The 24,877-nt window shown below is 43.9% G+C and overlaps 1 protein-coding gene across 1 annotated transcript in view; it reads left to right on the forward strand.

Moving 5' to 3' along the window:
- The window catches only part of adgrb2 (adhesion G protein-coupled receptor B2), a 258,721-nt gene that overhangs the window by 214,339 nt on the left and 19,505 nt on the right, over positions 1-24,877 (forward strand). Inside the window, exons 22-32 of the mRNA XM_069681026.1 lie at positions 720-805; positions 2,504-2,602; positions 6,665-6,764; positions 9,349-9,420; positions 11,537-11,629; positions 13,243-13,512; positions 16,691-16,730; positions 17,136-17,150; positions 20,076-20,248; positions 20,607-21,317; positions 23,516-23,551. Of these exons, the coding sequence (XP_069537127.1) occupies positions 720-805; positions 2,504-2,602; positions 6,665-6,764; positions 9,349-9,420; positions 11,537-11,629; positions 13,243-13,512; positions 16,691-16,730; positions 17,136-17,150; positions 20,076-20,248; positions 20,607-21,317; positions 23,516-23,551 (1,695 nt within the window). The remainder of the gene's footprint in view (positions 1-719; positions 806-2,503; positions 2,603-6,664; positions 6,765-9,348; positions 9,421-11,536; positions 11,630-13,242; positions 13,513-16,690; positions 16,731-17,135; positions 17,151-20,075; positions 20,249-20,606; positions 21,318-23,515; positions 23,552-24,877) is intronic.

Here is a 24,877-nt window from a genome sequence, read left to right on the forward strand (position 1 = left end):
TAAGCTATACTAAAGCAATCAAGTCTTTTACATGAGCATTGCTGAATCTGATCTCAAACAATGTCAACTTTGCATTAAAAATGACATAATTGACCGCCAGTCATGAACACTCATAAGGACTCATTCATGTTCATGACAGATGTCATGACATGGTTATGAAGGTGTCATGTCAGTCTTATGCACACCCCTTCAAAGAAACCCCAAAATGTACTGCAAGTGAACTCCCACACAACTTGCAGAGAAGGCAAAATGATGAAGGTCAAGCACTGAAACGTTGCAAGCACATAAATGTAATTTCTGCAAGTTGGACACTGTGCAGGAGTTTACTTGCAATTTTGACAAATCTTTTCATCTCCCACGCACCTCTCCTATGTAACAGAAGTTTTTATCTACTTTGAATCACGAAAACGTCTACAAGTTTAGATGCTGTAGTGCAAAGTGTTTTAAAACCTGTGAGTCACAGCTCTGTGATAGGAAATCATCATACGCTTTGTGTAAAAATTGATTGAGATGAGTTTAAAGCTTCTGTTGCACCGGAGCAAGCCAGCCTGGGATCCCTGACAGCTAAAGCGCTCTCGCTTTCTAGTCTCGAGCCTGTGCGACAATTAAAAAGTCATCTTCAATCACCTGAAACATATTGAAAAGCAGTTTAAAATGAATCCCAGTTGGTAACTCATCTCCAACATCCTCATCAAACCCCTTTTCTCTGTCTTTCTTAGGTGAATATGCTCATCGGCATCGTGGTGTTTAACAAGCTCATGTCTCGAGACGGCATCTCAGACAAGTCTAAAAAGCAGCGAGCGGGGTAAGTTAAACTCTCTGCACCTCGACTGCACTCAAAACGCATTAACACACTCCAAACACAGATCCCTCCATCGACTTCAATCTTTGGCGGGAAATGACAACAAATTTGCTGCATTAGATGAATTTAACCGTCTGTCAGACACAATATCAGGCGACATTTTCATGGCAACTAACTCCGGGGTCTCTGAACACACACACCGACGTGTGCACCTGCGCCTCATTCAGAAACACAATCCAATTTTGGGCGACTGAATGACAAGACATCTGTTATATTGTGTTCAGAATTTCACTATCAATTCCACATCCCTACAGTTTCCATCAATTTTTCTTGGTGACGCAGATGAATACATGGAGATGAAAATCAATGGCAGATGGAAACCTATTTAAATAACGTAAACACCAGGATTAGGTGGATGAGAACTATGCGGTATTGAAAATCAGTTCGATTTCTAGACAATCATGCACACACATGATGTATGCATGCATATGCATCCACCTACAACATTACTCCTATTAAACCACTTGGCGGTTGTTCATCATCTCTACTAATCCGCCGAACGGAGTTTTCCTCAGCTCTCGCAGCAAATCCATGTTTTCATTTCCATACCTATTGATTCCATTGTCTCTCTCTCTCTTTCTCTTTTGCACTCTTTCTCTCTCATTACATTTCCTTCAATGTCTGATTCTTGCGCAAATTGATAATTTGTGTATCGCTGCAAAAGAGTTAAAAGCTCAGACTGCCTCTCCGGGGAGGGGGGGGTTGATTAGCTTTTGTCTCCCGGTGATTCGACAGAGATTAAACCGTTTGATGTGTACAAACACGCCCACGCACGCACACACTCGCACACACAGACAGATGTACCTTTCTTTGTTCCAGGAAGTCCGATTATAAAGCACATTTCATCTCGGATTCTCAGTAAAGTGTGTGTGTGTGTGTGTGTGTGTGTGTGTGTGTTGGGACGCACGTGCATATCTCGCGCATGCTCGTCCACGCTGTAATAGTCGGTGATGTTTGCTAACAGGACGGGGCTGTCATTAGCATAATGTATTTCCTTATGAAGCCGTGGGGATGTGGCTGGCACTAAAGCAATGAGCTGTGATGGGGCGCTAATGTAGCATAGCGCGTGCATGGCCCCATCATTCTGCACTCGCGATATATACAGTACACACACGCACACAGTTTCTTTCCATCTGAGTAGTCAACTGTAAATGAACAACTAAAGGAGTCTTTTTGTTCCTCTGAAGCTTCATTGTGCACAGTCACACAGACGAAACGCTGACGCACACACCTGGCCGTTGTACTTCCTGTCTGTGTCGCTGTAATCTGTGAATCCACGTAACTCTGTTGTAACATTGCAATGTCCGTCTCTCACGTTTCTCTTGCTCTGAATCGATCTGACTGTTATTCATTACTGCTACTTTTTAAGATCTGGTTTTAATTTGCCTTTCTTTCTTTTTTCTCCCTCCCCCCTTCCCCCCTTTTTTCTTTCTCCCTCCCCTCTGTTTGTTGTGTCCACTTTTTCTCTTTTTTATTTTTTACTTTGGTTCTTTTGCAAATGTCTCACCTACACCTTCACCTGTTGCCATCACTGGTCTTTCCATACATCCCCTACCCCCCCACTCCCCCCTTCTCCTCTCCCTACATGGTCGTGTGTTTATGTGTGTGTCTTATGTGTGTGTGTCTGCACATGTCCTAAAGTGTCCCGGCGGAGGCGCGTAGCCGACTGCTCCTGAAATGCTCCAAGTGTGGCGTGATCTCGAGCACCGCTATGTCCAGCTCTACTGCCAGCAGCGCCATGTTAGTCCATCTTCATCTTTCTATCTCTCTCTCTCCTCTACCCTCCATCATCCTCTCTCTCCCTCTCTCTCTCTCTCTCTCTCTCTCTCTCTCTCTCTCCTCCATCCTTTTAATCTCTGGCTGTGGGTAATGATGCAGGATGACATTCAGACTTGTCTGGCTACGAAAACAAACTAATGAAAGGAAAAACACCTTGCTGCAAGCAGCCGCTGTTTAATGAGAGCATGTTTTGATCCAAAGCGTGCCTTCCTCGGGTCGCACTGTGCAAACCTGACCTGTGTCAAACGCTATTTGTGAATCATTTTTAAACTTTGTTTAAGCTTGTTTGTAGAGCGGTATTGCGGAGGCAGGGCAACATAGTGTCAGAAATACAGTACGAGTAATTGTCGAAACTTGTCTCATTATATTATCTCATGTGGGGAATTGCTCCACCACTTTGAACTGTTTGTAACAGTGCATCATATTTCAAGCACTGCCACAGCCAAGAAACCAGATACATCACATGTATACTAAACATGCCGCAATATAAATCTTTCTGTTAGCATTTTTTTTATTTTAGTGTTTAAAACTCAGAAAAATCAGTGAAGTAATCCTTTCTTTTCGGGGGTCCATGCAGCCCGTGAAAACAGATTTCATAATGTCTTTTGAGGCTCTGGAGGGAGCGTCCTCAAGTCTGAGACAAAAATTACAATGACATCTAATCTCGACTTGAGAGTACAAATTCAATGAGTTGCATTTTGGGAAATGTAACTCGTGTTTTTGTAACTTTTAGTTCCACATTTAGGACTTAAAGTTAGAAAATCTTGGCCTCAATTTTGAATGAACTTGCATCGCTCTTGTTCTATTCTGCTTCTCACATCTTCTCCTAACTTTGTGCAAGACTGTGCAATAAAAAAATAGGATAATAATCCTTTTACACTACATTTTGTTATTATATTACACTTGATATTCAAAGCACTAAGGCCGCGTGTCCACATAGCGCCTTTTTCTTTTTTCAGTTGTTCCCGATGAGGGCAGAGCCTATGCGGCTGCCTAGAGAAAAAAAGCGGCTTTTTTCTGAGCGCTCTGCCTTTTTTGTGGGGAAGCTCGGAGAGCTTTGATTTGAAAATATTTCCAGAAAGGTGCTGGTGTCGTCACCGCTGCTTTTTTGAGGCGACCAATCAGATGTGGTGCCACTCATCACATGGTTAACCAAACATTGAGAAGCAACTTCCTTTGGCCGGAGCTGTACGATATGACAAACAAACGGTATCACAGTAGAGACCCAAAAGCCCATTTGTGGGAGCAGATAGGCTACTGTTGCTGGTAAGTGTTGTGCGCGTTGTAAGCTTGTTGTTAGCTGTGTAGTAAGTAAACTTATTGTTGTCATAGAAACAAAACCAACGTGTAGCGTTTCTCTCCAGCGCCCTGCCAGCGCTTTTCTGCCAGAAAAAGGCGCTATGTGGACACGGGCAGCGGACATAGTTAGATTTAGATTCATGCTGCTGAACCTAAACGTGTCTCATAATCCTCCTACCAGCTTTCCCTCTTGGCATTTTAGAATGCGTAAGACTAAACCCCATTCTTATCTTTTTTTTTGCTTAGTCAGAGTTTAGATATCATGGTTCCATGTTCAGTGCAGCCTGTTAATGAAAGACCCTCCTCCCGTTTTACTATTGCAAACAATCCTGTTCACATTTAACTCCGTCCTTGTGCAAATCACTCATCAAGGCTTTGTGTTTGTTGTGGAGGAGCACTCTATTTAAAGCGGCCGCTCTGTTCTTAGCCGTGTTGTTGGATCGTTGGACACTGTGATTGGAGGGTAATGGGATGAGATTGCCTATTTGCAGTAACAGCTTTGCATCAGGGTTTTTTTTTTCCTTGTAGTTGTCACTGGGAACACAGAGAGCCATTATTAACTTTTTTTCCACACAGCATTTTTAGTCACTCCTTCTTCTCCTTGCTGCTTTGGCATTAGCATCTGCAGACAGGATTTCAGCCCAATTAGTCTTTATAATCTGCAGCATCTTTATATAGCACGCCTGATCTATTTTAAAGTGTCCTGACAAACCTTTAAACACTATTGCTTTGGAGTCTAGTTATATGATAAGATATGAAATTCCAAAGATTTTTTAACTCTTTAAAATACAACAGCTCATTATAAACTGTTATTATGAATAATAAGGCTCAGTTAATTTGATTAGGAGGAATATCAATGTTCAAATATTCCATTAAAAAAATTCTGATATCCGGTTAACCTCACTACAAAAAACAATCCCGCCTTCAACTGGCAGTGTAAAAGGGCCTCTGTTTGCTACTCACACATGGACGCACAGTAGCGCTCTTCCTCTTAAGGAAACATCAGCGTATTTGCTGACACAGTGTAATTGAGTTATTTATGGCACAGAGGACCGAGAGACGGCAAGCTTTTGTTTCCCACGTCTCCTCACATCATGATGCTGCTTTCGGTTTGGTGCCGATCTGGTGATGCCAGAAGCCCCCACACGTGCCTGCTTCACCTCAGGGAGACTCAGTCGAGCCCCGCACGGGCCAAAAACAGCCGACACTAAGCTCTCCATCATGCATGCTCATTCTGATGCGCGCTCTCTAATACACATAGAAACAGACACGCGGAACTAAGAGGTACATTTATTATAAACCTCAGGCCATGTCCACACGTACAAAGGTATTTTTCAAAACATAGCTTTTTCTCTGCGTTTTGGCCTTTGGCCTACGTTTCCTACGTTTCGTTTATTTAGCGTTTTTGGCTCGTGGCGTCAGGCTGTACGCCGTCATCTCCTTTGTGAGGCGTCACAAATGAGGCGACATACCCTGCAAAATGACAGACGTGACATAAACAGTGATGCTTAACAGGACTTTTTACATGTTTACACATATATGTACAGCTACTCTTCTACTATATTGACAAACAAAGGCGTCAGGATAGATTTTTTCAGACTTTTGACTGGCCGTGATTCTTCTTCTTAGCATGACCGGGTTATATCGCCGCCTGTTGGTGTGGCATTCTCATGACGGCGTTTCTGTTGTGTTTTTGTGTTTTCGTTTGAACAGGGATTTTTTATACCTGTGTACGTGTAGACATGTCCTCAGACATAACTACCTGTGGCACCAACAATCGTGTCCTCAGATATTAATACACTCTCCAGTGTCCATTACGCACGCACTGGGGAATACAGGATCCTGTCCGATCTTGACGGCGTGTTGAGATTCAAATAATACATTTACACTGCTGTGCCGGCATGTTTTTTCTTTATTTCTACTTTTAAATGACATAGTTTTAGGTCAAATACACACATCATTTAGAATAATCAAATATATAATATAATATAAATAATTATTAGGAGTTTGTCTTTTCCCATAGTACGAGGCTGTTACTGTATCTGTACTGAACCATAGCCTATTGTACCCACAACAACTACTTTACTCATTGAAAATGGGACAGCACAGCTTTAGCTTCCCTGCCCTTTATCCTCTCATTATCTATTTTGACCACACACCTCTTAAGGGACGAACATATTTCTCGGCGTAGTAACACAGAGCTGTCCGTCTGTCAGACTGACAGCTATAAAACCCTGAATATGTGCTCAAACAGCATGAATATTTTAGATTGCTGTCTGACTCCACACAGTTAAACACGCACACACTTACTCCTCAGAAACCCCCGTGTCAGTACTTGTCAATGGCCTGTCTCCCCCTCCCCTCCCACACTCCCTGTTGGCCCCTCGTGCCTGTTGTCTCGCAGTCCACCAGCATGACACTTAGAGTGCATCAACCATGTAATTGTGAGCAATTGTCAGTCTCATAACTATCTACATGATTACACATCATCTTCCACCTCTCAGTTAGAATATTAAGTCTGATACAAACCTCAGCGTGCCAATCAGCTGCAAATTGCCCACCGTTGATGCTAAGGCTGATCCGTGTGTGTGTGTGAGAAAGAAGTGGAGTGACTTAACAGTGCCGACTGGTCTGGTTTTAGACTGAACCCCTTGTTCCCTCTCCTTCTCCCCCCCCTCCTCTCCCTCCTCTCTGCCTCTGCCTGTCTTTCTCTTTCTCTGACAGGGCGTCTCTGTGGAGCTCCTGCGTCGTTCTTCCTCTCTTAGCATTAACCTGGATGTCAGCCGTGCTGGCCATAACCGACCGGCGCTCCACACTCTTCCAGGTGATGTATCGCACAGCGCCATCAGATGCTCACTTACCATGACTCACACACACATCACCTGTGACTCACCGTGGAAAAAGCAGCTTTAAAAGGGTGTATGGCTTCGAAAAGTGGATGTTGCATTGAAGACATCTGTCACAAACTGGACGCTTCATGTAGAAAGAAGACGTGGTCAAGGTGTTGTAGGCAGGATCTCACAATCTGGGAGTTAAAGTGATAAAATAGCTTTTTATTCATATAAGAATTAATGCTCAGGCAGATACTTAATGCACATACAAACATAACATTATTGTTTAAACAAGGATAGACTGCAATTATAATTATAATTGATGATAACTGTAAAAATAACATCAAAGCTAAGATGAAACATGCAACATAAGATGGACAATTAAAACCAATTAAATATTAACAAGATCAAATTAAAGCTCCTGTGAGGAGTTTTTCGCTGCTTATGAAACGGATTGTAATTAATACTGATGCCTCTATATGAGCTATAAAAGCAAACAAGACCATCAGCGACAAGATTGATTATATCTTATTTTTAATGCCTGTAACCACTGCCGGGGGGTAGGCGTCAGAGGAGGCGATTAACTTGTGCTGCCGAAACAGACTTTTTTCTATATTTTACACGGCAAAGATTAACAGCAAGTGATAAGTTTGAATATTAAAAGAAATGAGGAAACTTTTTTGTTTAAAAATACCTCTTAAACATGCACAGGACAAGATCAGCAGAGATAAGAGGCACCAATTTGTCAACAGGGGGCGCCAAAATCACAAACTGAAAGTTCTTCATAGGAGCGTTAAGGGTTAAAGCTCCTGTGAGGATTTTTTTTACTGGTTATGAAACAGACTGTAATTAATTCTGATGCCTCTATATGAGCTACAAAAGCAAACCAGACCATCAGCGACAAGATTGATTATTTCTATATAGTTATTTTTAATGCCTTAAACTGCTGGCGGGGGGCAGGTGTCAGACGAAGCGATTAACTGCGCGCTGCCTTTGTTGACATTTTCCAGGGCATGTATTTAAAGTGAGTGATACATATGACTGTTAAAGAAAGCAGGATGACATTTTTTGTTAAAACCCACCAGTCATCTGCAGGACAAAATCAGCAAAGAGATAAGAGGTACAGCTTTGTCCACAGGAGGCGCAAAAATCAACCCGAAAGTTCCTCATAGAAGCTTTAAAGACCCCCTCCAGTGAAAATCAAGTGTTTAACCTTGTAAACATCTCCATGTGGTGTTTTTCATGTGCTACAAGACATATCACACAACATCCTCCATTGCTGGGCCTGTCTGCTTTTAAACTGCAGTGTACCAAGAACAGGCTGAACAACACGTTTTCAGATTCGCAGGTTTGAGACGTCACAAACCTAAGGAGCCAATCCTGTTAATGGACGGGGTGACGCTATGCATACCATTATGTGTAACCTATGGCAACCACTTTGGCGATGCGCGAGCCAGCTGTAACTGCCATCATAATTTTTGCAAACTCACTGCTGACCACTAACGTTAACGTTACTACTGCTAATTACCAAAAGTTGCCACTAAGCGACGGAGGGGGCCGTCTGAAATTTGCATAGTGGGCTATTTAGATTCAGGAATTTTTAATGAGGGAGAAGGAGGAGATGACTTGGGAGGATTTTTACAAGGTTATTAAACGTATTATGCAGAAAAAACATATCAGACACAATTTATTTTAGTTTATATGTCTTAAAACACGACTGGAGCTTAAAGATTAAAGAAGAAATAAAATGCATAGCAAACAGTAAATTCAAACCAACCTCATGAAAAGACAAGTTTAAAAACATGACTGATAATGTGTAATATATACAAAATAAAGCATTAATCAAAGACCAACAGAGAGTCTCATTTTATTCATAGAAACAGTGTATAAACAACTGTGCTGATGTATTATGAATAAACATGACTCAGCTGACTCATTTCATTCCTGTATCAGTGCCTCTCTAATGATTACTGAGTCATTCACCTCAGTGTTACAGTAATGCAGGATAAATAAGTAGTGCCTTAAAGACACTACAAGATTAATTTTCTTCTTTTTACTCAGCATTTTTCAACTCCCGTAAAACCTGTACTAATTACATTTGATTTGTTTAAAGTGTCAAAAGAGAAAAAAGGTAATGAATGATTATAACCACTTTAAGATGCTAAATATATAAATATGCAGTCGTACCACAGCAAGAAATCGCTGGTTGTCATTGTAACACAACTCGTTTTCTGGCTCCCAGATGCACAGAAGTCAGAAATAGCGCCTGTCAGAGCAGTGATGGAAGGATTTGTCAGCGTAAACAGAGCTCAAAGAGACGCTGATACATCTCAGCCCTTCGACACAGTTTCAGACAACTGAACCTTCCGGGCCAAAAGAACTCAAATCAGTGTGTTCAATGTAAGCAGCTGTATGCTTACGGCTTTTTTTTGGAGAGGAGAGGTTAGCTGTCCCACAACTGAGTGCCTCTTCTGCAGGGAAAATGCTGTCAAAGCAGTGTCAACAAAGACTTTGAGACGAAAAAGCACTTTTCAGCCTGAAAAAATTAACAAAGAAATGTTCCTTTGTGTCTTCCAGGTCCTCTTTGCCGTCTTTGACTCCGTCCAAGGCTTCGTCATCATCACCGTCCACTGTGCAATGCGCCGGGAGGTGAGTTCACGCAGCAGCTGTGTGCATCCCAGACATGTTGATCTCTCACATTTCCAATTCAGCGCCACGCGGTGACCTCGGCGACACCGGCTCCCCGCGACAGGTGGGACTCATGTTCGCAAATGTCACGTTAGTTTCCGGGTCAGTTCGAAGACGCGGCGGAACACAAGCGGATCAGACATGAGAAGGATTAGCGTGGTATTTATGTCCAGCGCTTCTTCTTCCTTTTATAATGCAGTGTGATAGCGGAGTATTGTCCGTCTGATCCGAGCTTAAGAAGATGCTGTATGGAATAAGACGATAAGTCCCTAACTAATACCCCCTAGTGTCTATTTGCCACAGGCTTTGCCGTGCCCCCCCGGGATGCTGAGTTTTAAACTCATTGTGCACACGCCCTTGAGACAGACAGTTACACACATGCACGCCCACTCATTTAGCTATGAGCTAACTCACACTCAAACCAGCTACAATTAATAGATATCATTTGTTTCCCTTAACTGTAAATAAGCCATCTGTTGCTCATGCACGCACACCTCACACAGCTCTGCCTTTATCCAAGAGATCATTATTATACTGAATGCACTGCAGCGTACGTGCCTGTATAAATGCTTAGCATGCTTAGCTGCATTAAATCAGTATCACAAAAGCAGCAGGGATCAAGGTACAGTAAATCCAGGAATTATTTATGTTAAATGTATGAAAATCTCCTGCAAGAGAGAGAGAGAGCGTAAATCCTGCGAGGCTGCAGAACAATAGGCAGAGGAGAGTGCCACACGGGAGGGGAGGTGGGGAACAAGGCGAGGAGAATGAGGAAGCATTACGGTGCAAAAACAACAGAGAAGGAAGAACAAAGTGCGATATTATGTGGAGGAAAATGCAGACACAGAACGTGCCGCCCTGAAGACGGCACCCGCTGCTTGAAAGGTGCATCGGAGAATGAAAGGACCACGGTCGGGCGCAGGCGGCCTGCTGAGATCAGACGAGGAAGGGCGAGCGACTGAACATGTGCAACGTAAGAGGTGTTGCGATTAGAAGGAAAATAAGAGAAGGAGAGGTTTATTGTGAGGAAAACGGGCGAGGGAGGGAAAGAGTTAAACGAGGAAGATGGAGCAGAAATTGCATGCGGAGATCTGTAGGGGGGAAAAACGTGATTCAAGAGCCTAGCAGGGGATGATGGTAGGGGAGGAGGAAACGGAGGGGAGAGTGGAAAGGGAGGTATGGACCCATAGAGGGGCTCTTCACTTTGAAGTCGGAATAAGCTGCACTGGGTGCAAATATACACACTAACAGAGAACGGGGAGCAAATACCACAGAGGACGAGTATGGACATAAAGCGAAGAGACGGACGGAAAGGAACAAAGCAGGCAATACTCCACCTCATGCAGTATTAATCAGACACGGATTCTACACACACACATAGATGAGACCACCCTGCGAGAGTCGAGATGCGCTGCTCCTTACACAAGCGCTCCTGTTTCCACCATGAGAATCTTATGGGATTTGACAGCGGCAACATTGAGAAATGATGTTGCTCCTCAGCGAGTAACCGGGCTATCTATAATACAGCGTCTGATGGCGGGAGGGGGGGGAGAGAATCTCCGAGTGGGCTGTGGAACACAATCCACACGGATCCATTTGTTTTGTGCTGCGTCGCGAGAACCAGTTCTTTGACAGTGGGCTGGTGTGTGTTTGCTCAGACGCCATATGTGGGAGGATAAAGAAAAAGGATATGACACCGGGAGGGGGCCCGGGGGTTAGAGCGACTATATACCATGCTGTTGGTTTTAATTAGGACCGCGGATCTCACAAGGCCCAAATAGGCCACTTTTGAAGAGCTGCTGTGTGCTTTCTATACCACTCCTTTGACTGTTACGTAAGCTGAACTAGTTTGTGGAAGATATAGCGGTTTCGTTTACCATTTTCACATACTTTAATATTCACTGAACATCTGTGATCGCAGTGATGAAGACAATGAATTTAAAATGTCTAAGGAGCGACTTCCTAATGCTCCAAACTTAAGTAAAAGTTCCTCCGCTAACTTCTTCCCTTTGCATCGTCCCTGCATCACTCTTTCCCCTCCTCCCCCGCCTCTCATCCCTGCTTCCACCCCCTTCAGGTGCAGGACGCAGTGCGCTGTCGGATGGGGGGATGCAAAGACGACAGCGAAAACTCACCCGACTCGTGCAAGAATGGACAGGTGCAGATCATGGTGAATAGCATTTCCATTTCATCCCGCATTGCAATCCATTAGCCTCAGACTAACATGAAACAGCTGGAGCTTTCTAGAAGCTGCAACTCCTGTAGCGGGAAGCATGACTGCCATTATTGACAGACTTTCCGTAACCATTTTTTCCTGCACAGAAATTCATTCTTCTCATTATTCACATTTTATTTTGCATAAAAGTTTGATTTCATTCCCCGTAGTAAAAGCTCCCAGCCTGAAACTAACTTCCTATCGTGTTTAAAGGGCCGATTTTCAACCTCAGTCCTATCATGCTATTACGGGAAGCTCATGCAATTATGGTAGTGCCTTTGGAGGACGCTATCCGCTTCTCCATTGGGCCCTGGAAAACCTCTGGTGGAGGCCAGGGAGCGCCTGCCACCGATGTCATGTCTCATTCAAAATCGCCAGGTTTGAAATGTAGACTGCAGACCTGAAGATCCACCGGGATATTCTCGTTGTATTTTAGATTCTGTACCGCTCTGAGCCATTGCCTGCAGCGAAACGGTAGTATTTCCCTCCAGCGTCTCTCGCTGGGGCGTTCCTTTGAGAGGGAGTGGCGCAATGCACCCTGGGTGTTGTAGGAATGTATAATGGGTGACACCACAAGCTGTTTGTACAACTTTCTCCACAGCTTTGACTGACAGTGGCGATGAAACGTTGACAACAAATGCAACTTCTGAGACAATGTCCTGCTGAAATCTTAATCTTCATTAAAAATGTGCATTTTGCCGTCAGCATTTCATGAATTAAGAAAACAGAACCTTCAGCACTTTTATTTACTTTTAACCTAAACTTTTTCATCTTTATTTGAAGAGCGCAGAGCTCCCGTAAGGTTATTGCATGTGTTCCAAATGTGACTAATAGTGTGATAAATCATACGGACCTGAACTGCCGTGCCAATGTCAGAGCGGTCACGCCGCTACTGTGAGAGCGAGAGCAACTCTCCCGGCGCTTTTCCCTTTATTTCTCCCTCAGACCTGTTTGCAGTAACGATTATGGGCTCCTGAACGCCCCCTCTGAGGTTATCAAGATTAAACTTTGGAGCCATCATTCTGCTCACAGAAGCCATTACGACACGTTCCCCGTCTCTGTTTTCATAACCGAGAGGAATATTTACAGTCTGTGAATTTTCTTTGTTTAAAAGCATTGTTGTGTTAGACACAGCTCGCAGGGAAAGCCAACTTCTGCTCTGTTAAAGGAAGCAGCTGGTAAAGCTTCAAGTTTCCTGAGTTTAAATGTGTTCGACTTTGAGGAAATCTTCTCCGACAGCACATACGCATGGAGAGCTGTTGTATGAGAGACTAAATACCCTTGAGGACGGTAATTGTGATGGATAATCTGGCGAAGCTGCCACAGTTATATGTGCATCATAATTACAGTGATCGCTGTCCTCTCAGGTGTACTTGCTATATTCACAGGAAATCTCATTAGAGTGTGAAACCTCTGAATTTAGAGACGTCATAAAGATGGACAACTCAAGCTACACCTCTTTTATTTATGTCGGGTCAAATCCGTCTTGGAATCTACAACAAAACTGCTGATATGTCCTCTAACATTTCCACTTTATGTTCTCCATTGACTTGTTTTTACACCATCAGAAGGGTTCCATTGTGAGCCAGTGTGGGCAGCAGTGCGGCTCTCTGCATTACGGCACGTCCACGAGCCTGTCGAGCTGCCACTTGCAGTCGTTCCCGCCGACGTGCCAGCAGGCGTGTCACCACAGTCTGCCCCGCAGCAACCACGGGCTCGGGCTCGAGCTCGGCCACCCCCTCACCTACGCACATGAGCACACCCCCATCCTCAACAATACCCACAACCACGTCGTTCATAACCATAACCACGCCCACAACCACATCGGCTGCCAACCAGTATGTCACCTGTAGATAGAACAGTGTCAGTAGTGATTAGAAATAGTGGAGTCGATAGACGTTGAAAGGTGGAATCTGTAAAAAATGTTACATTCAAAGTTTAAGAAAGATTAACTTGTTTGCTTTCTTGCCAACAGTTAGATGAAAAGACTTACACCAGTCTCATGTCTGGATGTGCACCATGAAGCAACAGCCTGCAGCTGGTTAGCTTAGCTAGCTCAAAAGCTAGAAAGGGGCATAAAGCTATGAAGCTTGTAAAGTAACTAGTTATGTTTCATTTCAAGTAAAAGTTTAAAAATGCCGGATTGTGTTTGCCAACACAGAGTTGCCACAGCTTTGTGTCGCTGCTACCTGCCAAGAAATAGTCCCACACATTCCCAACATGTAAAACCACAAACCCTCATTTTGACTCAGGTTTTCTTAAAGTAATAATCTCCAAGATTTTCATTTAAATAAATGTCTGTTAAGTGTGAATGAGGTAACACAATGGTGATTGAGCCGATGGCCCACTGATGAAAGCCTTTGCATTTGCAGTATTACAGACTGGGTGTCTGGTGCGACTTTTGCAGAAAAAATCACAAGCGGCGCCCAGTTAGTGACACGTTTTCCATCACCCAGCAGTGGTTGGTCTGTCAGAGAGGTTAGGCAGAGCTAAGCGGCTACTTCTCCAGTCTCTGCAAGTGTTATGAGTAAACAGTAATCTACTATGGCTGAACAAACAAAGAAAAGATGGATGACTACAGATACAACTTCAAAATAAGGCAAGGCAAGCTTATTTATAAAACGCCAATCTTACATAGAGCAATTCAAAGAGCTTTACACAGTTAAAAACAGAGCATTATGACAGGCATAGAGTACAGAATACAAAATATGGTCTGGTCAGAACAATGCAACAGTACATGCCTCTGCTAAATTGTAACTCATGGGTCTCAGACCCTGGAGTCCCAGACTCCTTCTCCGTGTTCAGAATTTCGGAGTTAGTTTCCCTGAACTTTCCTCTTCTTTAATTATAACTAATAATAATCAGCTATACTTTTCCTGGGGGGGGTTTCACATTAGGGACCCGTGCTCGGATCCAAGTACACATGACCCCAAAGTCCAGTTCATTTGATTAGTGTGAACACTGTGTACCGTACTCAGGCAGGGTTCATTGATCCGTACTCAGGTATGGTATGAAGCAATCATACCTAATGTGGACCCTGGAGTCCCAGAATCCTACTGCTGCAATATTCGAGTATAAGTGAAAATCCAAAGAAAAAGGAACTAATTCGACACTCAGATGAAGGCAAACAGTCTAAAAAGGAAAGCGACCGTCAGCAAGGGAAATCAAGAGTCACAACCGGAGCCAACCGTGGACGTCACACATGCGACACTGTCTGGATATCTGGGAAGTGTGCTCCCTCAATTACTGTTTATCACCATAGGTGCCGCTAAAGAGAACTAAAATCTTGGCGATTTCAACTTTAGGATTAAACAAATTAGATATAATGTGCCTATTTAAATGGTTAGAGATGCTGATATTCATATTTTGTTCCCACTGGATAGAGCTAACTGCTTCCCCCTGTTTCCAGTCTGAGTTAAGCTAATTCGCTGCTTGCTGTGGCATCATATTTACTGTACAGTCATTAGAGCGATTTTAATCTTCTCATCAAACTCGCAGCAAGAAACCAGATGAATATATTTCCCTAAATATCAAACTAGTCCATAAAGTTAATTTTTGATTACATATTGCACCTTTAAATGTAGCTGGAGTAGCTGTGGTGTATAGAAATAAACTAGTACTTTTATTGTAGCAAGTTTGCACAAAATGTATTTAAAGTTTCTTGAGGCATTTTTTTTTATTGATTTAAGAGCTGATGTTTCTTTTGCACTGATTTCAGCTGTAGCCTCACACAGACTGCTGCTGCAGTCAATAGGACTCAACAATAGGACTGTGCTGCCTTTTGGTGTTCTTCCCAAACAGTTGACGTTGATGACTCACTGTGCTTAACCTTTGAGGCTGCTGCAGAGAGAGTATGTTATAGGTAAAATAAAGATGATTTGTTTTTCTCAATTTGGATGGGAGAGCAGGAGAGAGAGAGAGGGGGGCTTCTTTCATATCCGCATTCGTCCATTTACCAGAGACCCATTTATGGAGCTGCGGGTGATTTGCGTACTAAGAGCTTTTCCGCTCCTCTGAGACCCTCACGCATTCGCTCAGTTTTTCATTTCCCTCCCTTCCTCTTCTCTTCGCCTCTGTGGCGTGCCCAAACTGTCTAAATTCTGTAGTTTATTATCCAAACAAAGGCTTTTGTAAGTGAATCCCGCCGAGGACAGGAGGAGGCTCTATCGTGAGAGAACGGAGGACCACATCTGCATAACAATGAGCATCACTTTCACGAAACTTTTGGAAACTTGAGGGGTGGCCATTTTGAAAATAACACTTTTTCGTCTTTCAACCCACAGCTCCTGGGTTTGGGAGCGTTTTATTACCCCGCGGAGTATTACCACCCCGCTTTTTCTCGAGTGAATTCTACATCCAAGCGAATAAACACCATAGCTTTGGCTCTCAAAATACCTTATCTACATAAAACTGAAAAGACTAAAACTCAGTGTGGATCTGTGTTTTAGTCACCAGTGTGAATAAATCGCAGAAGCATTTATATTCTTTCAGGGTGCTTCTTTTTTTTTCAGTCGGAGGGAGAAGGCGGTGAAGTTTTGCTCCGACTGGCACAGCGGATAATAGTTTTGCTGCTGTGTAAATTTCCGTCCCTGTTTCCTTTCCCGATGATAGCGAGGTGACTGATGAGGCATACAGTAGCATTACATACCTGGCAAAACTCCACAGCGGTCTGCTCGTGCCTTTCAGAGACTGTGTTTGGATCTGACGCTGTGAACTGATACACATCATGAACAAAACAGCAGCGTGCCGTCACACAGTTTTTTTTCTATTTTTAAGTCGCTGTAAAGAAAAGAGAACTGGATTCTGGTGCGACTGAAGGCGACATCTTTGGCGCTTGCTCATAGAGTTACAAAGTGCTTTCATTGCAACACATCATGTGCTTTTCTTAATAGACAAATTAGAGCATTGGATCCAGCTTAACCATTCAAGATCCAATCACTCATCAGGCCTTTATTCTACTTAAGATTAACGCAATGTCTTGTACACACTCATTGTCTCCTCTCTTCCCTCTCTCAGACGGATTTTGAGAAGGATGTGGACCTGGCATGTCAAACAGGTGAGCTCTCCTTTCCACTTGATTTCTCTTTCTCCCTTTGTCTCCTCTTTTGTCAGACGTCGGATTAGCATTGCAAACGAGGCAACAGAGAAGCTTCTCCATTCTCAGCCCGCCGCTGTGCATGCTGATACACCGACAGGAGATGATGGGCTACATTTCAACCCAGTCGCGCACAAATTATCAAGCTTTATCAATCACAGCGATTCTGCCCAATGAGCGTTCAGCGAGCATATGTTTGTGTTTAATTGTGCATGATGGCAGCACCCCTCAGTGTGTTCAGACCTGTTGCATTCGCTGGTGATGATGGTCCTGTGTGTTGTTGTTGGATGTGTTGCAAATGTATCACAATCTTAAGTTTGTGCTTTAAAATATTAACACGGTCACTTTCCCCCTCCACTCCTGCAGAGAGAGGACACCCATGTAAGTTTTGCACCCCACTGAACTCCTTCACACTGCCTGGTCCTTCCCTTGACTTCAGTTACTCCTGTAGACGAATCCGGGTTGTAGGTGGAAACAAAACTGAGCCACCTCATTTGTTAACTTGTTTTGTAATCAAAGTTAATAAGCGACAGAATTTAAAGACCCCCTCCAGTAAAAATCCAGTTTTTAATCTCCATGTGGTGTTTTTCATGTGCTACAAGACATATCAGGCACAACATAAGCAGTCATCTCCATGGCTGGGCCTGTCTGCTTTTAAACTGCAGTGTACCAAGGACAGGCTGAACAACACGTTTTCAGATTGGCAGGGTTTGTGATGTCACAAACCTAAGGAGCCAATCCCGTTAATGGACGGGCCAGAAAAAATCCCAAGCAGTGCCCAGTTAGTGACGCGTTTTCCATCAGCCTGCAGTGGTTGGTCTGCCAGAGAGAGTAGGCGGAGCTAAGCGGCTGCTTTTCCGGTCTCTGCAAGTGTTGCGAGTAAACAGTAATCTACTATGGCTGAACAAACAAAGAAAAGATCGATGACTACAGATACAACTTCAAAAATAAGTGAAAATCCAAAGAAGAAGAAACAAATTCGAGGCTCAGATGAAGGCAAACAGTCTAAAAAGCAAAGAGACCATCAGCGAGGAAAATCAAGAGTTCCAACCGTAACAAGGGGAGCCAACCGTGGACGTCTGGTTAAATTGGGAAGAGTCCTCCCGCAATTTCCGTTTATCGCCATTAGGTGGCGCCCAAGAGAACGAAACTAAAATCTTCAAGATTGTCAGGTTACCGACTACTGCTAATTACTAAATTTCAAGCTAGCTAAGGTTCAACAAGTTGCCACTAAATGATGGCAGAGGCGTGTTTTGTTTTATCGTTACTTTAAGTAGATGACTTGTCAGAGCTGGCGAACTGGACCAAGGTTTGTCTAACAGTAGCAACACATTACTAGCTGACTGATAACGTAGTCGCGCTGTTGTGTTTCTAACGGTAACATAAGTTAGAGAGGGATACATAAACTACATTACCATTCTGATGCGTCCACTTGCTTGCCACCCTGTCCAATTTGCTCCTCTTCTTCTTGTGAATCGCTGTATGGCTTCATTAACCCTATATCGCCACTTGCCATTGTGTAGCGTACAGAAGCTGACGTAGCAAAAGAGTTGGGTGGTCAGAGTTGAAGCTGAGCTACAGGAACGCGACGGAGGGGGCGGTTGGAAATGTGCATAGAAATGTAAACATATTTTGCAGAAGAAAAAAAACATGTCAGACAATTTATTATTTCAAGCAGAGCATTTTGTACGTGTTAAAACATGACTGGAGCGGGTCTTTAAAGTTTTCAGTATTTTTTGTCCAATTTTAACACGTTGCTGGATGTCTTTTCGGAGGTGTGCGGTGATTGGCTGCCTCTACAACAAACTTTAACTTTCAAATTAAAAGCATCAAATGTCTTTATTACAATAAATTTCCATTAGTTTTTAAGGCTTTGAACACATACTGAATGGCCCGGGGTTGTTAAGCAACAGCGATGCGCCTACACGGGCCGAGCCCGGACCTTGCATATTTATTTCCTAGCTGACACTTTCTTTTCGGATTTTCACCTTATAATTTTTTAATAAATTTGTTGTGATTTCTGACCAAAAGCTCAGAAGCTAGCAAGTCATTCCGTGTGTTTTAGTTTGCATTATTCCTCACAACGCTTTGACATCCACGCTGTGTAGGCCGGACAGCAGCGGTGTGATGATTTAATTAAACTTTCTTTCCCCAAAGGCTTTGCAATAATTAATTTAAGTCAAGTGCTTTAATTCAATAACTTTTATATTCACACGGACTACGCTGGCTCATGAAGTAACACATAAAACAACCTCCGGATTCGTCTACAGGTCGCTCTCTGTGTTCCCTCTGTTGGGTGCAGATGTGAAGGCATCAGAGCGGTCAAAGCCTGTCCGGTCCGTTCACATCACTTTGCACCCACAGACGGTAAAAACAGAGGAAATGCTAGGTTCTGTCCTCACTGGTATGTTTAGAATCAGCAGGATCCAGCTTTAATCTCTGACGAAGCGTGTAGCCTGACATTTTGTCACATCAGTGCTGTTATTATGAAGTAGTTTTGCTCTACATGCAGTCTAGAGCTGGATTTTGGGGGCTACAGAGTAAATATTCGCTCCTCTGATGGTGACAGAATGAGCATGATATGCAGCATGAATCTCCAGACAGTTTGTGTTTGATTGTGATGATAGATTGATGTTAGGTTGTGATTAAAAGTCGCCTGTCATCAGCATGTCACAGTTAATTTTAGAGACTATATTCTCGACATGTGTAGAATCTGTTTGGTTTTGCTTTCGTGCATGTTTTTGAGGTAAACAACTACTGAGCCAATGTAAGTAGTGTTATTTATGGTAATGGGTAATACAAGACGGCCCTCATACATCATAAACGAATTGATACACATGTATGAAGGACAAAAAGTCAGACTTCTACGCAGCAACAGGGAAGGGCACAAAAAGCTGGTGAGGAATTTGGCTCCATTTCATCTGAAGCAGACAAAGCATTGCGTGCTGCGGCTCCCTCTCCAAGCTAATAAAAAACCCCAGCTCACCAGCAAATCTCGAGATGGAGCAAGACTAAAGGTCACAGTGTCAGGGGGAAAAAAATCGTCGTAGTTACTGTGAACCATGTAAGCCCAAATTGAGAAGTGAAACTTTCCTTTGGAGATTCAATCTTTTCTAAAAGCTGAAAACAAACTTCGATCACAGCCCAACGTATTTCTGATGTGGTCTGCTCTGCCTTTCTCTGTGGAATAACCTCCATCCATTCCTTTCCATTCAATATCCTTCCCTCTATCTCCCTCTAAATGTTCCTCTTCTTCCTCACTCCCCCTCTCCACGACCTCTCTCATCTCCCCACATCTCCCTCCAGTCATATTCAAGGAGGTGAACACGTGTAACCCGGCGACCATCACAGGGACCCTCTCCCGCATCTCCCTGGATGACGAGGACGATCCCAAGCTGGCGGCCCATCAGGAGGGGGGAGTGGGGGTCAACTTCAGCTCCCTCCCCGGGAACATCCCCCCTCCCAACCTCATCGTACAGGTACGGGACTGAATGACCCGTGTAATAGTCACCAGTTTAAGAGCTGAAAAACACTTCATTTTCACTTGATGTCTCATTTTCTAACCAATTTGAAATAACACCATCCATCAGAATAATTTGATAGAAGCACTAATTACATAAAAACTAAACACAAAGTGTTTTTAAAGTTTAACTGCAATCAAATTAGATATGAAGGTGAAAGAAGTTCTGTAATAGTATGAAGCCAAGACGGATCAGTGTGAAATGAAAAATCAAATCTAGCCACAGGAAGTTAACTCACTTAAGATGATCTAAATAGGATTATCTTGCTTCCAGGAAACAATTCTATATCTGAAATCTTCCTGTTTTTTTCCACAAGGTTCCACCCCTCGGCGGTCTGAACGAGCTGAGCGAGACGCCGCTAAAGAAGGAGGTGAACGTGGATCAGCAGAGACAGCAGGGGCAGCAACGCAGCGGCGCTCCCATCTACCTGTGTACCGAGAGCGGCCTGGGATGGGCTCGACCGCCCACCTCCTCCAACACCTCCCAGGACGGAAGTGCCGGAAGCGGGGGGAGTGGAGGAGGAGGGGGAAGCGGAGGCGGGGAGGGAGACTACATGGTCTTACCTCGTAGGACGGTCAGTCTCAAACCTCCAGCGTCCTCCTCCCAAGGAGGAGGCCTGGGACTGGGGGGCGAGGACAAGCCCCTCAACATTGCAGTGGATGATCCACCCTTCCCACCGCCTCCCTCTCCCCTCACCCTGCACCCAGCTGAGAGCGAGGCCTACCCGGCGGATTTTGTGCCGTCCAGTGTGGGCGACATGAACATCGCCATGAACCTCAACCGCTCCTACGGGACGATCAAAACCATGCCCCACGGGCACGGCCACATGATGGCTCAGGGGAGTCTTGTACACACCCACGCAGGACACATGCACGCCCACGGGCACTCGCTCCAGCTGAAGCCGGGCCAGAGGCCGTCGGTCAGACAGATTCTGACGGGGGGAACGACAGTGGAGAGAACCAGGACTCTGCCACGCAACCTGGGCAGCACCAACGCCAACACCAGCCTCTCTGCAGGATCTCTGGAGGTGGGTAGGAGGTAGAGGGAGGAGGGGGTTCCTAGTGCTGGTGGAGCTCCTTCACTATGTCTACTTTTCACTTGTGCAGACACTTTGGGTTTGGATGTGGTGTTGGTGTGGCAATGTAGTTGAAGTGACAAAGAGGAGAACGAAAGCCAGGTGGAGGAAAGTTCTCTCTCTCTCTCTGAAAGGATTTCAAACACGTTCAAACACAGCATTTGCATTTAATGCAGTGCCTCTTAGATGAAGAAAACAACTAATCTGCATCGGAAAAAAGTTCGACTATTTTATTCAATCAACATTTCTTTTTACCTTGAGGAAAAATAATAAGATGCAAGAGTCTACACAACACTAAATTCATTATGAATATTTATGGGGTTCATTTGTACGGTTAATATCCGTATAATTACTCAAACATGGCCTTCAAACAATTCAGACAATTACTAATACTTATTGTCTGCGATATACTTAGATAATGTCTGCTATAACCTCCGCTATTATCTCTGTCTCAGTAGTATTTACTGTTGCTGATGGAGACGATGAGCGTTGAAATGATTTACTCTCCTAATGACAGACAACCTCCTCGCAGATCAGCGTGTGCGTGTGTGTTACAGCGTGTGCGATGTGTGCGATGCCCCCTCCTAACAGTACAAGGTGGCTCAGCAGATGGACTGAGATACACAGGATCAGAGGAAATACCCCCGGCGAATGTCTTTCAGCCCACCTTAATTTCACACAAACACACAGGAACAAGCCCACATAAACACACACACATAAACACGCAGAGTCTGGATCTTCCCCCTATGGCATCTCGCTGACTCACAAGGTTGATTAAAGAGATGGAAACGACACTTTCGCCGGGAAAGTGCAGATGCTCCATTTAGGGCCGAGGACGTTAAGGACGAGCCGTTAAAACGCACCGTGAGACGAGCTCCGAGTGCACTCTGGAATACCTAAAAAAAACCCTAACCTGCGGGACGTAATTTACTGCTGTAATTTCACCCTGTTTGAATATGCTTGATTTGGAGATGGATATCCGAGCGTACCTCTCGAGATTAAATCACAGCAGTGTTTTACTACCTAATTCAAACATGGCGACGCCTAATAGAGGGATCACGCAAATGTGCTCACAGTATTCATTTCACTGTTGATTTTTAGTTAGGCTTGTAAATTTAAACTCTAAACGGTTGAGTCGATGCGTGAGGAAGCACCACAGGGCATTTTATCCTTCCGTCAGGTTATTATAGAATATTGAAGACATGAAAGGCTGTAAGACCATCATCACCGAACCAAGGAGCATCTATGAATATTGTATGGGTGATTTAATGACTGCTTTATGTGTCCCCACCAAAACATGCAATATACTGCACATGTATATGCATGTTGCATGTCTACCATGTTACAAAGCAAAGTCAATCACGGAACGTCTCCATTGAAGGTAAGGACCTCTCGAAAGGACGACGTATTTGGGGGACGTGGACAGGACATCTCAGAGAGCCGCCCTATCTGTTTGCATTCCTTTACCTTCTTAAACCTTGGCCGCCGTAGCGTCAGATCAGCAACTCTGCCCTCTCGAAGAACGAATATAGCTTTTAACTAACTGCGGAGAGCGGCTCCTCCGCCTGCCAAATGCAAATCTGGCAGACAGCGAGAGCCAGATAGGAAGTCAGAGACGGAACGTAATGCAATGTCAGGGCCAGATGAGTTGGAAACGTCTGCAGCTGTTAAATTGGCGGCTTGTGCGCCACTCGCTGTCGCTGTGGAGGCACTTAAGAGGAAAGCGGAAGGGGTCCAAACAAGATTAGAGGATGAAAAGCAAACTCATATGTTTTTTTTTTTCAGCTCAGAATGTCTCCAAATAATTCTCCAAAAATAGCAAAGAGGATGATTTATACCGGGGGTTGTAATGATCGTATGTGAGGGTATGTGAGCCGAGGAAATTATTTTTTCATTCTATTTCTGCGTTATTCCACTTCACTAATCTCATTACGTTCAAATAGACTGAATAATTTGCTTTCTGCCTTGACATTTGTTCGGATATCTGTATCATGTTGGGCAGGCGGCGCGCATTAGTCATCTTCTTGTTACTGAACAAATTGCACTGTGAGATGCACACACTCATTGAGATAGGAAGGTCTGAAGTTCAATAGCTGTCCAGGGGTGGTCATTGATGCTTTCTTCTCTCCCCCTGCCCCCTCCTCTTCCAGAGGAAAAGAGTACGGTACTCTGAGCTGGACTTCGAGGTAAGATCTCGGACCTTCCCACCCCCGTCATCAGCCTGTCTCTGCTTTCTTGTGCTTCTGCCAGGACTTGAGTAACGCATAGAGGAGCAAAAAGCATTGCTAAACCCCTCCCTAAGCACCTGTTCCTCCCTTGCATTTAGACCTATGACCAGTTTTAGACCTACCTTACATAGTGTGCTGTTTCTCCAACAATGGCCGTAAACCTTTCCAGTCTTAATAAACTAATTCAATCAATCATAGCTTCCTGGAAACATCCCACTGACATGCACAAGGAAACCAAACAACTGTCATGTCATCGTGGGGGTCCTGGTTGAAGAAACAGCAAAGTAGAGTGCTTTCTGTGTCTGAATGAGTACAAGTAGTCGAGTTATGGGTCAACAAGTATGTGGCCGTAGTGGACTGGCTGGTTATATATCTGTTGGAACGACATGGTTTGGCCGTGTGTCAGTATGTTTGTGTTAGAATGACCTGGATGTCCTGTGAATCTCCAGTCTCTTGCAAGAATGCCCTCACAATTATAGACAGTACCTCCGCAATGCCGAGAACTCGGTTTAATTCAGCCTATTGTAAAGACTGGACATTCACCTTCCACCGTGGAGATATATCGGTCATTTAGAGGGTGTGTTGTGACGAGCAACTAACAGCGACTATGGCTTTATGTTTTACTTATCTGGCAAAATTACTGGAGAGTCATTGGCGGCAGCTGCATGAATTCAGCCGAATGAGTTTCTTACAAATCAGCTCTTTTTTTCATTAGATGATTATTGACTTTTGAGGACGTGGTTGGCTAGAAAAACCATTAAAAGAGGGAAGAGTACATTTCCATTATTTAATGGAAGGTAAACCCATTTTCATCTGTTCTTTTTCTCTTTAATTGAGTTTACCTACCCTATAAGACAGTTAAAATGATCTTTTATATTTATTCTACAGCTCTTACCATCCCAAGCAGCTCTAAATTTAATTAAGAATATGGCCTTTTAGGGGAAATAATACTTGTCTAAAAACTAAAAGGAGGACTCCATTGATTGACTATTGCACTTAAAGTTTGGGGGACTTGCAAGAGAGAAAAAATGCTGGAGTCCCTCATTTCCCATAATACAAAACAACATCTTTCATTAAGCCTCCTAAATGGCCACTTCTTTCAAACACCAAGTTTCCAAATTAAGTTCAGATGCCCCTCGTGGCACCATTAGGTTAATAAGTCCTACCCAAACTTCGGAAACCTCCCCCAGAACTGCAGAAAAGCTGCTTTTACCAAGTTATACAACTGCGTTGTCCTCCTCGTGTCGAGCGAGCTCAATTTTAGTGTAAAATCACTGGAGCCCG

Source organism: Semicossyphus pulcher, unplaced genomic scaffold (assembly GCF_022749685.1).
Source record: "Semicossyphus pulcher isolate SPU_LCO1_2020_fin unplaced genomic scaffold, fSemPul1.0.p SCAF_5, whole genome shotgun sequence".
Taxonomy (NCBI): Eukaryota; Metazoa; Chordata; class Actinopteri; order Labriformes; family Labridae; genus Semicossyphus; species Semicossyphus pulcher.